A 15,599-nucleotide genomic window follows, 5' to 3' on the forward strand; every position below is an offset into this window, starting at 1 on the left:
GAGAGCATTTTACAGCCAAGGGGCAGCCACTGAAAAGGCCTGTTCTCTCACGCCCACCTTCCATGTTTCTCTTGGGGGGTGAACCACAGAGGAGGACCTCCCTTGTAGGAGGCGCATGGAGTGTGAAGGCCAAGCTGACACCAGACTACATTTGCGCCTAGATCTGTGGACTAATGTGCCTGTCTGCTGTCCCTGCCATTCCCTGCCTTGCCTCACCTTCAGGCACTTTTCTTCCCAGAGAAAAACAGAGGTGTGCCGAAGAGGAAGAATGGAGGGCCCTGGTGACTGGGGTGTGGGTGGGTGTGCCAAGGGGGAAGAACCATTCATGAATCTTCCCCACTCACATACAATTCCAAGTGCTGCATGTCTTATATTGACATTAAAATCCCTCCTACCTCTCCATGCTCTCTCACTTTGGGCACTTTTCTGCCTCCCTGGCTGGCTGGGGACAAGAGTGCCTGAACTGAGGGTAGAGAGATAAGATGTGGGGTGGCATTTGTGTGCGTCCAGCATTTGAGGTCGGACTTAGGCATGCTCTTGCATTCTGCTTTACAGGAGAATGAGGCAGGCAAATGAATAACCAAACCAAACTTCCACCATCACGTTAACTCTGAGCCAGGTTTCTCCGCCCGCTCAGCTGGGCCATGCCTATTCCCTCCAGACTCCTCTCAACTTGTCTCCTCTCTGAGACGTGGGCTGTTTCGTGTGACGTTTCACCACCAGAAGCTCAATGCAACGTAAGGCTGGAGAGACAAACAAACAGAGGAGCTGTTCCACGTAGCACAAGCACTCAAACTCACAAATCCCCTGGATGGAGCAGGTGGCCCAGGAGGCCCTGGAAGCCCAGGGGGGCCCGGTAATCCTATGCCAGCATCTCCCTGGAACAAGAATAAATATGGTGAAGTTGTGAGGGGTTCAGAACATACACGTTAAGTTAGGAGATGGTCTGTTTAATGCACACCTACCTCATGAGCCTTGCTGAGAACTGGCTGGATGATCTGAGGGGAGCTGACCCCTCTCAGCTTTGTACACCTGGGGATGCTGTATGCAGCACCAACAGAGATGAGACTTAGCAGACTTACTAGATTTTTTTTTTGTCTAGTCTGAACTGCATTTTTATGGTACGTTTATTGTTATTTTAATTCAACAGTTATGGAACTTTGGTGAATAGTGGTATATAAATATTTTAACTACACAAATAAAGTAAACTCTTGAAGGCCCACTATGAAAAGTATGTGATACGTTTTCATAGAAATTTAGTAGAGTTGCAGGAACACTTAAGGGTCACCTAGTCCAGTGTTTTTCAACCTTTTTTGGGCAAAGGCACACTTGTTTCATGAAAAAAATCACGAGGCACACCACCATTAGAAAATGTTAAAAAAATTAACTCTGTGCCTATATTGACTATATATAAAGTAATTTTCTTGAATTTTTCATTTTTTCCCACAGCACACCAGGCAACATCTTGCGGCACACTAGTGTGCCACGGAACAGTGGTTGAAAAACACTGACCTAGTCCAACCCCCTGCAATTCAGGAATCCCTACTAAAGAATTCCTGAGAGATGACTATCCAACCTCTGCTTAGGGAGTCCAAGAGCTCTTACTGTTAGAAAGTTCAGTTTTATTCTGAGACTAAAATTGGTTGGACACCACACCACAGTTGCCTTAGCTTTCAGGAAGGCATGCAGAATAGGGTGTAGTCCAATGAAATGGGATCCATTTCAGAAGTTGCGGTCTCAGAATGTAGACAAGGTACTTGGAGTTCAGCTGACTGCCTGTGTACTCAACCCTGGTTATAGGTCTTGCTTGCGTTAAAGACCATCTAGACATTTAAGTCCATTGCTACATGCTGAATTTGCTTCTGTAATGCTGCTACAGGCCTTTTAAAATGCACTCCAACATTGGCATGTCTTGTGGCTTTCTAGGAGATGTGCAGCCATGTGTAGGACGATCACTCTACATGGAAGAAACATGGGAGTGCCTTCTGCCAAAAGCTTCTGTCATAGGTGAAGCCACCTTAGTTCACAGGATGCATCAGTTCACATGACCCACGATTCTCATGGCAATGAAACACCACTGTTTTTTTTTAAATAATCAAAACGGTGCCTACCTTTTCTCCTTTAAGGCCAGGTTCGCCCTTTAGCCCTGGAGAGCCCTGAAGTCCTGGTTTACCCTAAAAGAGAAGGTATATTAACACCCCTTTTCCATTAGCATTATTCTGTGCTAAAAGGCTGTAATTAAAGTAAGTGTAGTGCGCCAGCAATCCCCTTCCCCCTGCTGAACCAGCCAGTGTGCCAGGGAATGGAATCATATTTGGTTTCTGAAGCATCCCACCTAACCTGGGCTGTGGTGGAGTCATGTGGACCAGCAGCCAATAGCTCATTGACTGGCTCCAGTTCATGGACCACCATCATGAATAGCACTGATCCCAGTTCAGAACAGCTGAAGGAGGTTCTGCCTAAATGAGGACATTTCCTGGAACCCATATGCATGGGAATAATATGCTGGTGAATACAAGGCAATACGCCGAGTACAGAATTCGACTTTTCGAATCATGGCAACAACCTGCAGGTCAATGATTTTATATATATTTATATATATGCAGAACTGCGCACATTGAAGTGGTCTTATAAACATATGTCCAGATCATTTCCTAAAAACATCTTGCAAAAATGGGTTGAATGGAGGTTTGAAAAGTTGCCAAAACATGTGGAAGGATTCAGAACATCTGTTGTTCGATATACCCACATCAATTAATAGTAATACAGTACTGCTTTATCTTGTACTTCAGCATGTAAAAATGGTTGTGCTGATTGGCCTGTATTCAGAACCTCTATATATTATTATTTTATTTTATTTTCATAACTATCTTCCTTTCTTTGAGGAGGAGAAAACCTCTCTACAAGGCAGCTGTGTAGTATAACTTCCAAAATTACAATTGCCTCCTCCTCTTCCGGCCAACTCAGTTCTGGGATAGGATCAGTTACAGGTGGGTAGCCGTGTTGGTCTGCCATAGTCAAAACAAAATCAAAAATTCTTTCTAGTAGCACCTTAGAGACCAACTGAGTTTGTTCCTGGTATGAGCTTTCGTGTGCATGCACAATTCTTCAGATATCTGAAGAAGTATCTGAAGAAGTGTGCATGCACACGAAAGCTCATACCAGGAACAAACTCAGTTGGTCTCTAAGGTGCTACTAGAAAGAATTTTCGATTTTGTTTTGACTGGGATAGGATGGGTGTTATGTACTGAGTTGAACAGGATCCAAACTGCAGCAGTCTGACTGGTCCCAGAACAATAGGATTGAGATTGCAGCAGTCTGATTGGTCCGCAGGAGCCACCCAATCCAGCTCCAGGTGGAAGTGAATCCACACTCCAATTGGCATACAGGAGTATCCCGGAATTAGCCAATCACGTGGGGCCCATTGTGTAAATAGTGTATATAAAGCAAACGTTTTGGGGAAACTGCATTCCTCACTACTATGAGCTGAATAAAGAGCATGAAATTCACACTTGACTCCGAGTATATTTCAATGGGTCAAGTGGCAATTATGCCAGCAGAAGGAATAAATGCAAGAACTAAGGTCCCTCCCACTACGAGGTGTGTCAGCAGAAGTGGCACCAGCTTCTGAAAAAGACTGAGGGGGGCTGACATGGCGTCCTTACTCCTGACATCATGTGCGCAGCGTTGCGAGGAGTCAGGAGGTGGAGTCGAACACGGCGGCAGCATGGCCCCAGAGGCCGGTGGCCCTCTCCCCCTGCTGCACAAGGGAAAGATAGGCTTTCCAGTGAGTAAGGGATAGGACTTTAGTGGTCTGCATAGCCCATGAGTGGCAGACACAAAGTAAGTCATACAAAACTGGAAGCATGAGCACATTTGCTTAGTTTGTATAATCCATAGAGGACAAAATTTGGATTTCCAAGCTACAGACCTCTGATTAAAAAACAAGATACAACATATAAACACTTGCCTATTCAACACCATACCAATAGCATATGTTATTTGCATAATCTATATAGGAAATAGGAAATCTTGATTTACAGTATTGTTTTTAAAAAAATTCCAGTGAAGTTTGTAATATTAAGAAAAATACAGTATCAGAATAAAAGGAAGGATTTCCAGAGCAGGTATATCAACAATTACTATTTATAGAAGGAAGGGCATGATCCAGATAAAGCTAAACACCACTACGTTCAAATTTACACGGCCCTTAACGGCTTGGGTCCAGGGATGCCTCACGCATTTATTTTTGCCCGCTCACTAAGGTCTTTGTGCACCCCCCCCACTCGACTCAGATGCATGGCCCATATCCACCAGGAGCCGTGGGCCTAGTTCTATGTACATTTACTGATCTTATAGCTTTAAGTGATTTCATATTTACTGTATCTGTTTCATCTTACTGTACACTGCTTGGAAGCTGCAGTGTTAATAATAATAATAATAATAATAATAATAATAATAATATTTTTTATATTTATACCCCGCCCTTCCCCGCCAAACTGGGCTCAGGGCGGCTAACACCAATAAAATCACAACAAAAACATAAAACAATTCATTAAAATACAGATTAAAATACAATTTAAAATTTAATGTAGACAGCAGCCTCATTTTTAAGTAGCCCACCAACCACACCAAAAGAATGAAACATCAGGGTTAAACTGAAACCAACCCAAAGGCCAGGTGGAACAGCTCCGTCTTGCAGGCCCTGCGGAAAGATATCAAATCCCGCAGGGCCCTGGTCTCGTGACAGACTGTTCCACCAAGTCGGGGCCAATACTGAGAAGGCCATGGCCCTAGTTGAAGCCAACCTAGTATCCTTGTGGCTCGGGACCTCCAAAAAGTTATTATTTGAGGACCTTAAGGTCCTACCTGGGACATACCAGGAGAGGCGGTCCCTTAGGTATGAGGGTATAAATTGTTGAAATCAGTAACTTTAACTGAATGCTTGACATTTTGCTCATATTGGGAAAAGCAGAATGCTTTGTTGGCAATAAAGAGAGAGAAAATACCTAGCTTCCACTCAAATAATTTGCTGTCACAATGTGTTGTGGCTTAGATGGCTCTAAAAGGGGATTTGTTAAATTTCATGGAGGATATGTCTTATTGATGCCTGCTATGCATGAACAATAGCAACTCCCTGCTCAGTGAAAGCCTCTCTCTGGAATTTTTCTGTTACTGGGGAACGAACAGGGGGGAAGGTTTGTTCTCTTTGTCCTGCTCACTGGATTCCTGGGGGCATCTGGTCACCAGGACTTGGAAACCAAATGCTGGACTAAACTGAAACACTACATTTTATATACACAGACAATGCTGGGCACTTGGATAGTGTCATACATATCTAGGTTACTTACCGGTAACCCATCTTTGCCAGAAATGCCCTGAAACAGAAACAGAAACAAACTTTACAAAACCTGTGCGAAGAGGAGGTTAAAATCAACCAATCAAGACTGGCTAGCATTTTGTGTTGTAGGCCTATTAACGGTAACCTCTTCCTTGTTGTGCTGATAAAATAATTTTCTATACCTATCTTTGTCTCCTGCCTACTCTCTCTGCACCAGTCCCCGGTTTTGGTACCTATAAAACCTACATAACTACCAGCAATTGCTGGTTCTCCCTTAAAACGGACTACTGCTTTGACAAAATTTGTCTCCAGCTTGCAGCCCAGCAATACAGGTAGCCTATATGACTGGAGTCTGGAGCATGCCCAGTCCTTTATTCAAGCAACTCAACAAAGCAAGACATAGCAACTGTATCTGATTTTTGACAAATGAAGACGGAAGCTTATTAACTAATTCCAAATTACAAATCCCAATAGCTAATTCTGTATTCTGTCAATATGCAAATTCAAGGCTGACCCAAGATATTTTGGAACCTGAAGCGAACCACAAAATGGCGCCTCCAGCCTCACCAGGGAACATAGCTGTCAACCTTCCCTCTTTTTTTGCGGGAAATTGAAGGTTGACAGCTATGCCAGGGAAGAAGAGGTGAGTGAAGATCTACACAGGAACAAGGGAGCATTAAAGATCTACGTTAAGATCTGCTGCCCCTCTGGATCCCGTCCCTGGGGAAGTCACCTCCCCATGCTTTGTGGGTGAGCCGGCCCTGAGCAAACGAGATAATCCACTGACAGATTTAAAAGTGGTGTGCTTAGTGTTGCGGCTGAAGAAATAAATGGGGTCTGGCAACAGGCCTAGTAACAAACAGGCTGGGATGTGTCTGCCTCGAGGCCGCCTGAGAAAATGCCTCAGGTTTGCTGGGACTGCGTTGACATGTGGGCAAAAGGTGGAGCTGCTCCAGGCCCCAAGAATTCTGAAGCAGGAGCCAAATATCAAAGGTGGCCTTCACTCGCTCTACTGGCAGCAGCCAGTGTCAAAACATGACGCTGGCCACTCGGACTTCCTCAGAACAAATTAGAAAGCTGCTCCCAGCAGTAGCTTTGGCGGCTGTTGGCACAGCTCAGGGTAAGTTTTGTAGCTACTTTTCCTTCCTGCTTACACGTACCAGGAATGGGTCTAAAGTGCTGCTTTGATTGTATATTTGCTAAACGTGCTCAAGAGAAGCCAGATGCGTGCAAGAAGGCAATCTGTGTTATGCTGTTGCTGGTTGAAGGGCTTCAGCAGAGGAAACGGCTGAATAGAACAACCCCTTGTGCGCATACCTTTACACATGGCCTAGCTTGTCTAAATGCAAACCTCAAAAAAAAAAATATCCAATTTAAGCAACACCACTTTGATTGCCAGTTCTGCTTTTTGACTGCCACTCTTAACAACCTATTATTTCAGCTGTTTTTGTCCCATCTGGTGGGAGGAAGATGTTTTAAAGAAGGTAGGGTTGCCATAATTCAAAAAGTAAAAACTGAAAGTTGTTGATGCCCCAGAACCCGTGATTTTTCGATTGACTGGCCTAAGGTCCAAAACAAAGCACCACCTTTTGGAAATTCCCCCAGACGTCAATTCCGCCTTTGAAATCCCGGTAATGTCCAGGGAAAACAGCCTTATAAGCAGCCTTATAAGAAGGGGCTTTAAGGGGAGGGTTTGGCTTTCCCTCCTGATGGTTCATGCTGGACTTTAAATCACATGTATCCTGCTTTGTAGTGAACCAGGAAGGCCTGGGCTGGGACCTGCCACCCTCGGGTATATTTGTGGCTTGAGAAGTGCCACTGAATTTTAGGAAACATTTTTAGCTCACTTCAAGAAACCCTAGTCTCAGAAAGTAACGGCTGATTTATATCATAGATGTGCTGAACGAGTTTAGACAAGAGAGGGCAGACAACAACATTTAAAGGAAGCCAGCAGGAGTGGAAGGCAGTGGAAGGCAGGAGTGCCAAGTAGGGTCGGCACCTGGGACAAATGGTGCTGATGACAGCTAGCCAGGAGCAGCCCAGTTGACAGGCCCGGGGCCTGCCCTTAAAATCCTGGGCAGGGAGGCTGGTTGTTCATCATCTAGAAGACCTCTGGGGTATGTTCAGAAGGGGGTAACAGTATGGTTTCTTTATTTCTCCTGAAGCATGACCATAAGGAAATGGTTCTACGTTTGTTTAACTGAGCTGTCAATTAAATGAAAATGCATAATGACAAACAAAAATATTTCAGACTGAACCCTCAGGTACTGCAGGTCTCGAACTATGAGCCCTAGAGGTCAGTACCAGCTCCCTAACCATTGTGTCACCAAAAGAACGCTACTGCTTCCTTCAAATTACTGTACTCAATTTGCTCCTCAGCACCAACCTTTCCCATTCACCCTCAGCTCCTTTGGGATGAAGGGTAAAGGTAAAGGTACTCCTAACCGTTAGGTCCAGTCACGGACAACTCTGGGGTTGCAGCGCTCATCTCGCTTTGCTGGCCGAGGGAGTCGACGTACAGCTTCCGGGTCATGTGGCCAGCATGACTAAGCCGCTTCTGGCGAACCAGAGCAGCACACGGAAACGCTGTTTACCTTCCTGTCGGAGCGGTACCTATTTACTTGCACTTTGACGTGATTTCGAACTGCTAGGTGGACAGAATCAAGAGTTTAGCTATAACTAATCCGTGATTATTAAAATGCCTCATTGTTTGGTAGGGTTCAGTTAAAATCATTTATCTCACATTGTGTCCAAAACACTTCCCATTTCTGCAATTTTTTCACATCCACATTCATTTAATAGAGCGGAACCTCGGTTGTCGAACATAATCTGTTCCGGAAGACCGTTCGACTTCCGAAACGCTCGACAACTGAGGCGCAATTGCCGGTTGGCAAAATCCATTGAAAAATGGAGAAACGCTCCTCAGAAGCTATTTGATTTCTGGGTTGTTGGCATTTGAAAGCCGAAACCTTCAACCTCTGAAGCGTTTGACAACCAAAGTTCCACTGTACTGTTCTTCTTCCTCTTAGAAGCATTTCACTCCTTGCCTCACTAACCTCAGCCCCTCACTGCCCTCACATCCCACTAGTTGTGGCAATTGGCATAGTGTTCTTCACAACATCACAATGTGGTGACAGCACAGATACACAAAGACAAAAAATATTATTATGTGTTTATTATTTAATGGCATGGCAGCCATTAAATGGCAGCCAACAGAATTTAACAACATTGTGTGGACAAAGCAAATTAGGACCAAGTATAAAAGGAAAGAAAGATGTGCTAAGAAGAAGTACCACCCAGGGGAGGAGAAAAGAGTGTTGAATAACCTTGAAACAGTGAAATGCACATCAAGGTGAGTATTTTTGTTAGCTTTTATGGCTGTATCCAATTATGCTGCCTCAGAAAACATTCTGCACAGATCTAGTGTTCAGTGAGAGTTCAATACTTACAGGTTTACCATCCAGTCCAGGCTTTCCAGGAAGCCCTGGTTGTCCAACAGTCCCAGGTCCTGTTTCACCCTGGCCTGCTTTTCCTGGTGCTCCTGGTGGTCCTTCCTCTCCCTTTTCACCTTTTTCACCTTTTTGGCCCTTCAGGTAGGAAATATATACAGTTATGGCTATGAGCCTAAACTTATTTATTTGGAACTTAGCCCCATTTGGAACAAATGGGTTCACTTCTTAATAAACACGGCTGGAACTGGACGGTGAACTTTCTTTTCATACTTTAAGGCATAACTGAAATTAAAGAGACTGTGCAACCTCGGTAAGGGGTGCTTTGGCGAGGGTGTGTGTGTGGGGGGGGGTGAGTAGCCGGGGCAGGCCAGGACTTCCCTATATGCCACAAGCAGCGAAACAGTACAAGCCACCCCTGATTTGGAGTTACATATATTCATGCACGAAGAGAAGACTCCCTAGAAAAGACCCTGATGTTGGGAAAGATGGAGGGCACAAGGAGAAGGGGATGACAGAGGACAAGATGGTTGGACAGTGTTCTTGAAGCGACTAGCATGAGTTTGGCCAAACTGCAGGAGGCAGTGGAGGATAGGGGTGCCTGGCGTGCTCTGGTCCATGGGGCCACGAAGAGTCGGACACGACTGAACGACTGAACAACAACAAATATTCATGCACAATTGTGTGGAAGTAAGTTGTTAGTGCGAAACATCCCTGGCACGCTGCATTCCGTGGGAAGGGCATCTGATTCCCCCACACCAGCCCCTCCAAGGAAGGAATCCAAGGACAACTTTAGAGCACAATCCGAAACATGTTTACTCAGAGGTAAGCCCCAGCAGGTCTGATTCCCAAGTAAGTGGATGACGGACTGCAGCCTTACTCCTGCATGAAAGCATACTTGCCTTTTCTCTGCCTGTAACTTGCAGAAAACCATCACGAGGCCCAGGTGCTGTTTTTAATATTTCCTGAGCCATAGTGGTAAGTTCACTTTCCTGTTTTCTAATTTCTGTAGTGGTTAAACCTAAGGGGGGGGAGGCATACGTCATAAAAATATACAAGAGACTGCATAATAAAACATCCTCTGTCAGGAATGATGTAATGGTGTTAGTTTGGTTCAACTGGGGAGGGGAGCACAGGGGAAAAAATGACAGTAAATGAAAATACAAAAAAATAAAGCAAAAGACAAATTCTAAGCTGAAAACAACTGGGGGTTGTTGTTTTTTTAAAGGTAGCGTTTAACTAAAATGATCATAACACTCTAAGCTACAATTAAACTGACACAAGCAAAAAGTTTAAAATTACTGTGCCTTGTTCTTGGACTTCAGTGGGTCCCAATGTTGCTTCTAAGAGATGGTGGCCTGAGAACTCCATCTCTTCAGAACGAGGAGCCGTGGTTGGCGGGGCTCCGACAGGTCCAGCCGTCGTTTCTTCCGATCCATTCTGAGTCAGGTGCTAGACAAGAATACAAGGCAGGTGTTATCTGGGTATTATTACCGGGAAAACACATTGTTGTGAGAGGCAGAGCATAAATCTGTGTGCTTTGTTCTTTTTCCAAGGTACTTTGGGATCCATGACGACGCTCTTTCCCACCTAAACATCACTTACTTTATAAATAATAATCGAATCAATAATCAAAAGTGTGTGAAATAGAGGGTGTGGTTGGCAAATGCCCATGGAAGCAACTCTGCTGAGCTAACATTTCACACACCTAGTAAGTTAGAAGCAATACCAGCGGAGGCTGGCCCATTAGGGCAATTACCAGTGGGAACTGTAAGCAAAAAGTGCAAAAGTTTCCTCCAAATTCACAAAACTCTTAAAGCCGCAGACATTTTTGTTTCCCACACACTCCCGAGCCCTCCATTCAAACTTAGAGAGGTACGTATTTTAGTCAGTCTCCTGTTCTCTGCCCTGTTCAGCCGGTCCCAATCCAAAACATTGCTATGGCCAGCAGGTCCCTTCCATCGATCTCCAAGCAGAACAATTCCTTCTCTAGAGGGATAGTTCCCTTGCCTGAAAAAGCAGACATTTTTATGAGCTAAAAACACCTGCGCATGAAAATCTTAGTGCAATTGTGTTTGTTACAGGAGCATTTGCAAAGGCAACCGTGGCACCAAGAAGCAGCTTTATCTAACTGGCAGCTGGGTTGTTGTTTCAAAGTATGGGCCTTCATTTGCTTCACTCTGTGCTTCCAGCACAGAGAGTGGCTTTGGAAAGCTTGCTTGGCTGCTTGCAATGCTCCTGTGTGAACATCCACTTTCCAAAAGCATCTGCTGGGTGACTGTGCTGGCTATTATATACAGTCTTGAGCTGTGCTTTGGCATTTGGCAAGGAAGCACACACCGAGATCCAGTGAGCAATCTCTCCAGCCAGTATATAAATCCGGGGACTTGTTGGCATGTAGACACTTCACAGCTGGCAAAAACGTTTTAAGTTTTGTTAGCGGCAGCATAAATCTTGGGAAATTCAACGCACTGGAGTTCTCTCTAGCATGCCCTTTTAAGTCCATGGGTATTACTTTAACATACCATTAATTTTTTTTTTTAATGAAGCTATGAATCCTGCTCAAAGGGGGGAAAAAAGCTTTCCCATTAAATTCTTACGGCATTAAAAAAACGGACCACTTCAGGAGGCTATCTGGCTTATGACTGTTTGGCTTCAAAATCTACCCAATGTAAAACATGGGGTGATTATTGCACACAAAGAGCCTTAGTGTAGCTGTAACTGGGGCTTCACACAAACTGCTCTTTGTCTGGAGCCAGAATAAAGGGCAGAAGACAATTGCCAAAGGAGCGAGTGAAGAGGCTACATATAGGATAGTACTTGTCTTTAAGCCATGAAATCACCTCTCCTCTCAGCTTCATCCCTTGGTATTGGCATTAGTTCAGTGTCTGCATCTGCTGGGAAAGTATTTTATCCCTGTGAAGTTATTTTAAGGGAGACCCTTCAAGATTCAACTTGATTCCCTGAGGCAATGTACAAAAAAAATCCGAAGCCTAGAATCTACACACTAGCACTTAGAGGACATTATAGTTCATATTAATATTACTCCCTACTTTAAATAACTATATAAGTTATGCAGTGGACACAGGGAAAATCCTAATCTTTATGGAATCATTCACATTACTGGATAGGAAAAGCACAGCATACAAAATGCATTTCTGTATATATAAATGTTTAAACTAACATAAAGTTAGACTAACTTTATATTTGCCTAACAAATAATTCCGATACAGTTCTGGAGCTCCCTGCTCTACGAAAAACAACTGAAGAATTTTAAGGGAAGCAAAAATGGCTTGTTAAGTGGGAGGTGGAGGTGGGATTCCACATACAGTATTCTATTCCATTTCAAGGTGATTGGGGCAGATTGTAGCAATGGTAGAACATGGAAAGAAGTCACCACCCACCATTAATTAGGGTATGCTTCTAGGTGTCATGCCAATTAGCAACAATAGTGTCCAAACAGAAAATGTAACCAAAATATCTGATAGAAGAACTTCCTGCTGTAGGTTTTGAGTATCCCTGTTGCTGTGGTTCTGTCTCTCATACCATTACGAGGTGACTGGAGCGAGAACTTCACCCACTAGAACATTTGGGTGGTGGGTCGGCGGCTGTTCGTCAGCAGCAAACCATTTAAAGTGGAAACATCCTAACTATCCCAAACTATTACTTGTACAGTAGGTACAGAGGAAGTACTTTCTGGGAATGAGAAATAACCCTTTTAATGTCATTTATTTATTTATCTATTGAATTTATATACTGCCCTATGCCCAGAGGTCTCAGGGCGGTCATGGACCGTATTTACAACACAAACAACAGAAATGATGTTTTGAATTAAAGTTAAATTGGTATAATCATAAGCGTATCATTTTGCCTTTCCCAGCTATGACTTTCGGTGCGTAGAACATTATTTTGCACATTAATAGGAAGCCACTACGATAAAGCCAGGGGTGCCTACTTGAATAAAATATTGGGAGAGCCCAGGTAAGTCCCGCCCTTCATAATCGTTCACATGATATGGTGCATGCACACCAATTGAACGGCAATGCTCATCAACTCTGCACCCCCCCACGGCCCCCTCAAACATTTTATTGGGAGGGCAGGTCCCTAGCAGTTGGCTCCTATGGATAAAGCTGAACAAGATCTAAATCAGGGGTCAGCAACGTGCGGCCCATGAGCCAGATGCAGCCCACGAAGACAATTTTACTGGCCCACGAGCCGCCCCTGAACACAGCTGACTGCTTGGCGAGTCCTCCGCGCGCTGGGCTAACCTGGCGCGGGGACTCGCCAAGCGGTGCCGGAAATTGCATCTGCACGTGTGCAGATAATGGAAATCGTGCATATGCATGTCCAGACCCCGAAAATCGCTTCTGCGCCGGCATGTTTTTCGGCATCTGGGCATGCGCACAAGCAATTTTCGGTGCCACGGACATGCGCAGACATGATTTCCGGCGCTGTGCTGCGCCAGTCCGGCCCATGGACGATCTCTGTGGGAGTGATCCAGCCCATGGCCAGTAAACCTTGCCAACCCCAGATCTAAATCATTCCTCTTCTCCCAGGCCATTGGCTAAGTAAACAATCTATGGCCTTTTAAATGGTGGCATTACTTTTTGTTGTTATTATCCACAGCAGTGGCCAGAGGAGGAATGACTGCTGGAAGCAGCGCAGAGAAAAGAAACTCCATGGTGCATTTGTAGCAGCACTGCCAGATGCCTTCATCTGCCCCAGCTGTAACAAAATAATGTTTCTCCCTTATCGGTCTCTACAACCGCAGCAAGTGCTGTAACTCACAAATTGTTTGACTTCACCCCCAAAGACGCAATCCTCATTGTCTCCTGAGGCAGAGAGATGCCAACAACAAAAAGTTACGATGGCATGTGTTTTTATACTGTAAACTGTCCTTTGATCCTGGGATGAATGGCAGTGTAGAAATTTAATAAATAATCACTATCATAATACTTGGGGACACAGGTGGCGCTGTGGTCTAAACCACTGAGCCTAGGGCTTGCTGATCGGAAGGGTGGTGGTTCAAATCCCCGTGATGGGGTGAGCTCCCATTGTTCGGTCCCTGCTCCTGCTCACCTAGCAGTTTGAAAGCACCTCAAAGTGCAAGTGGATAAATAAGTACCACTCCTGCGGGAAGGTAAACGGCATTTCCGTGCACTGCTCTGGTTTCGCCAGAAGTGGCTTACTCATGCTGGCCACATGACCCGGAAAAACTGTCTGCGGACAAACGTCGGCTCCCTTGGCCAGTAAAGCGAGATGAGCACCACAACCCCAGAGTCGTCTGCAACTGGACTTAACGGTCAGGGGTCCTTTACCTTTACCTTTATCATAATACTTACTGGGGCTTGTGAGGGCCGAATGATTTCATGTGTCTCAGGGAGACCCTCCTGTTCTTGAATGCTGTTGTAGCCACTGCTTTCTCCTGAAGCCTATGAGAAACAGGCAGGCCACAATTAAGAATTTAAGTCATGCCCACATGAGGAATTCAATAAGTAATGAGTGTGTGCAAGCCTTAGCAATTTGCATAGACACATGTATGTTCAAAGCATTAATTACTTAATTAATTAATCATGAAAGTGTCCTTTCATACTGCATCACGGTGTGGTACGCCGGTTTGACAGCCACGGATAGGAAGTGCCTACAAAAGGTGATGAATACAACACAAAATATTATGGGCTGTCCCATGAATCCGCTGGATGACATTGCGGAAGACCTCAGGAGAGTGAGGGAAATCCTCAGGGATGATTCACATCCTGGCTGGCACTTTCTTGATCTCTTGCCCTCGGGCAGAAGATATAGAAGCATGGTTAGTCACACCCAACAGGGTAAAGAACAGCTTCTATCCATGGGCTGTTAGGTTACTGAATGAAATGATAACAACAGAGCAACTGACTTTCGGGTTAGGTGGGTGTGCGTCAATAAACGAGGGGAATTAAGACTAAGAGAGCTGAGTACGGGGTGCTTGTGTAATCTCACTGTATACAAGTTGTACGTGACAATAAAGTATTTCAATTTGAATACTTCATTAAGTAAGATAGAATAATAAATCCTAGACTATCCATCTCTGGTGCAGTCAGCTGTTGCTGCATGTATTTACAAGTTCATACTTAATGAACACAACCCTTGTAGAGAATCATTAAACCAAACATGCATCAAACAATTTAGCCCAGGGGTCAGCAGACTTTTCCAGCAGGGGGCCGGTCCGCTGTCCCTCAGACCTTGTGGGGGGCCGGACTATAGTTTGGTAAAAAATATGAACGAATTCCTATGCCCCACAAATAATCCAGAGATGCATTTTAAATAAAAAGGACACATTCTACTCATGTAAAAACACCAGGCAGGCCCCACAAATAACCCAGAGATGCATTTTAAATAAAAGGACACATTCTACTCATGTAAAAACACGCTGATTCCCGGACTGTCCGCGGGCCGGATTTAGAAGGCGATTGGGCCGCATCCGGCCCCCAAGCCTTAGTTTGGGGACCCCTGATTTAGCCTGTTGCAGCAAAAAGTGAGTGTGCAAGATCTTGCACAATTTCATCTCACCTGTAACTGGTGAAGCAAAAACAGCTCCCCAATAGCTGCTTTCCTACCCAGGGGGAGTGGAATTAAAGGTTTGTGACCCTCAGCTTTTTAATAAAAAGCGAGGACTCCTGCTTTTGTTATGGAAACAGCTGTATCAAAACCAAGCTTCCAATCCTTGCAACTGCAGAAAATGTGTACAGGGAAGTACTCACGTATGGGTCATCATCCTCACACTGGTCCTCCGAAGCTCTTGGATCCGTTTTGATTGTGAGCTGCTGGAT

The 15,599-nt window shown here is 44.7% G+C and overlaps 1 protein-coding gene across 1 annotated transcript in view; it reads right to left on the bottom strand.

Annotated features, from left to right (window-relative positions):
• The window catches only part of COL15A1 (collagen type XV alpha 1 chain), a 75,863-nt gene extending 60,264 nt beyond the window's left edge, over positions 1–15,599 (bottom strand). Inside the window, exons 1-8 of the mRNA XM_033169365.1 lie at positions 15,531–15,599; positions 14,133–14,222; positions 10,098–10,242; positions 9,693–9,811; positions 8,791–8,928; positions 5,352–5,378; positions 2,112–2,174; positions 801–878 (exon numbers count right to left, since the gene is read on the bottom strand). Of these exons, the coding sequence (XP_033025256.1) occupies positions 801–878; positions 2,112–2,174; positions 5,352–5,378; positions 8,791–8,928; positions 9,693–9,811; positions 10,098–10,161 (489 nt within the window). The 5' untranslated portion in view covers positions 10,162–10,242; positions 14,133–14,222; positions 15,531–15,599. The remainder of the gene's footprint in view (positions 1–800; positions 879–2,111; positions 2,175–5,351; positions 5,379–8,790; positions 8,929–9,692; positions 9,812–10,097; positions 10,243–14,132; positions 14,223–15,530) is intronic.

This window comes from Lacerta agilis, chromosome 14 (assembly GCF_009819535.1).
Source record: "Lacerta agilis isolate rLacAgi1 chromosome 14, rLacAgi1.pri, whole genome shotgun sequence".
Classification (NCBI taxonomy): Eukaryota; Metazoa; Chordata; class Lepidosauria; order Squamata; family Lacertidae; genus Lacerta; species Lacerta agilis.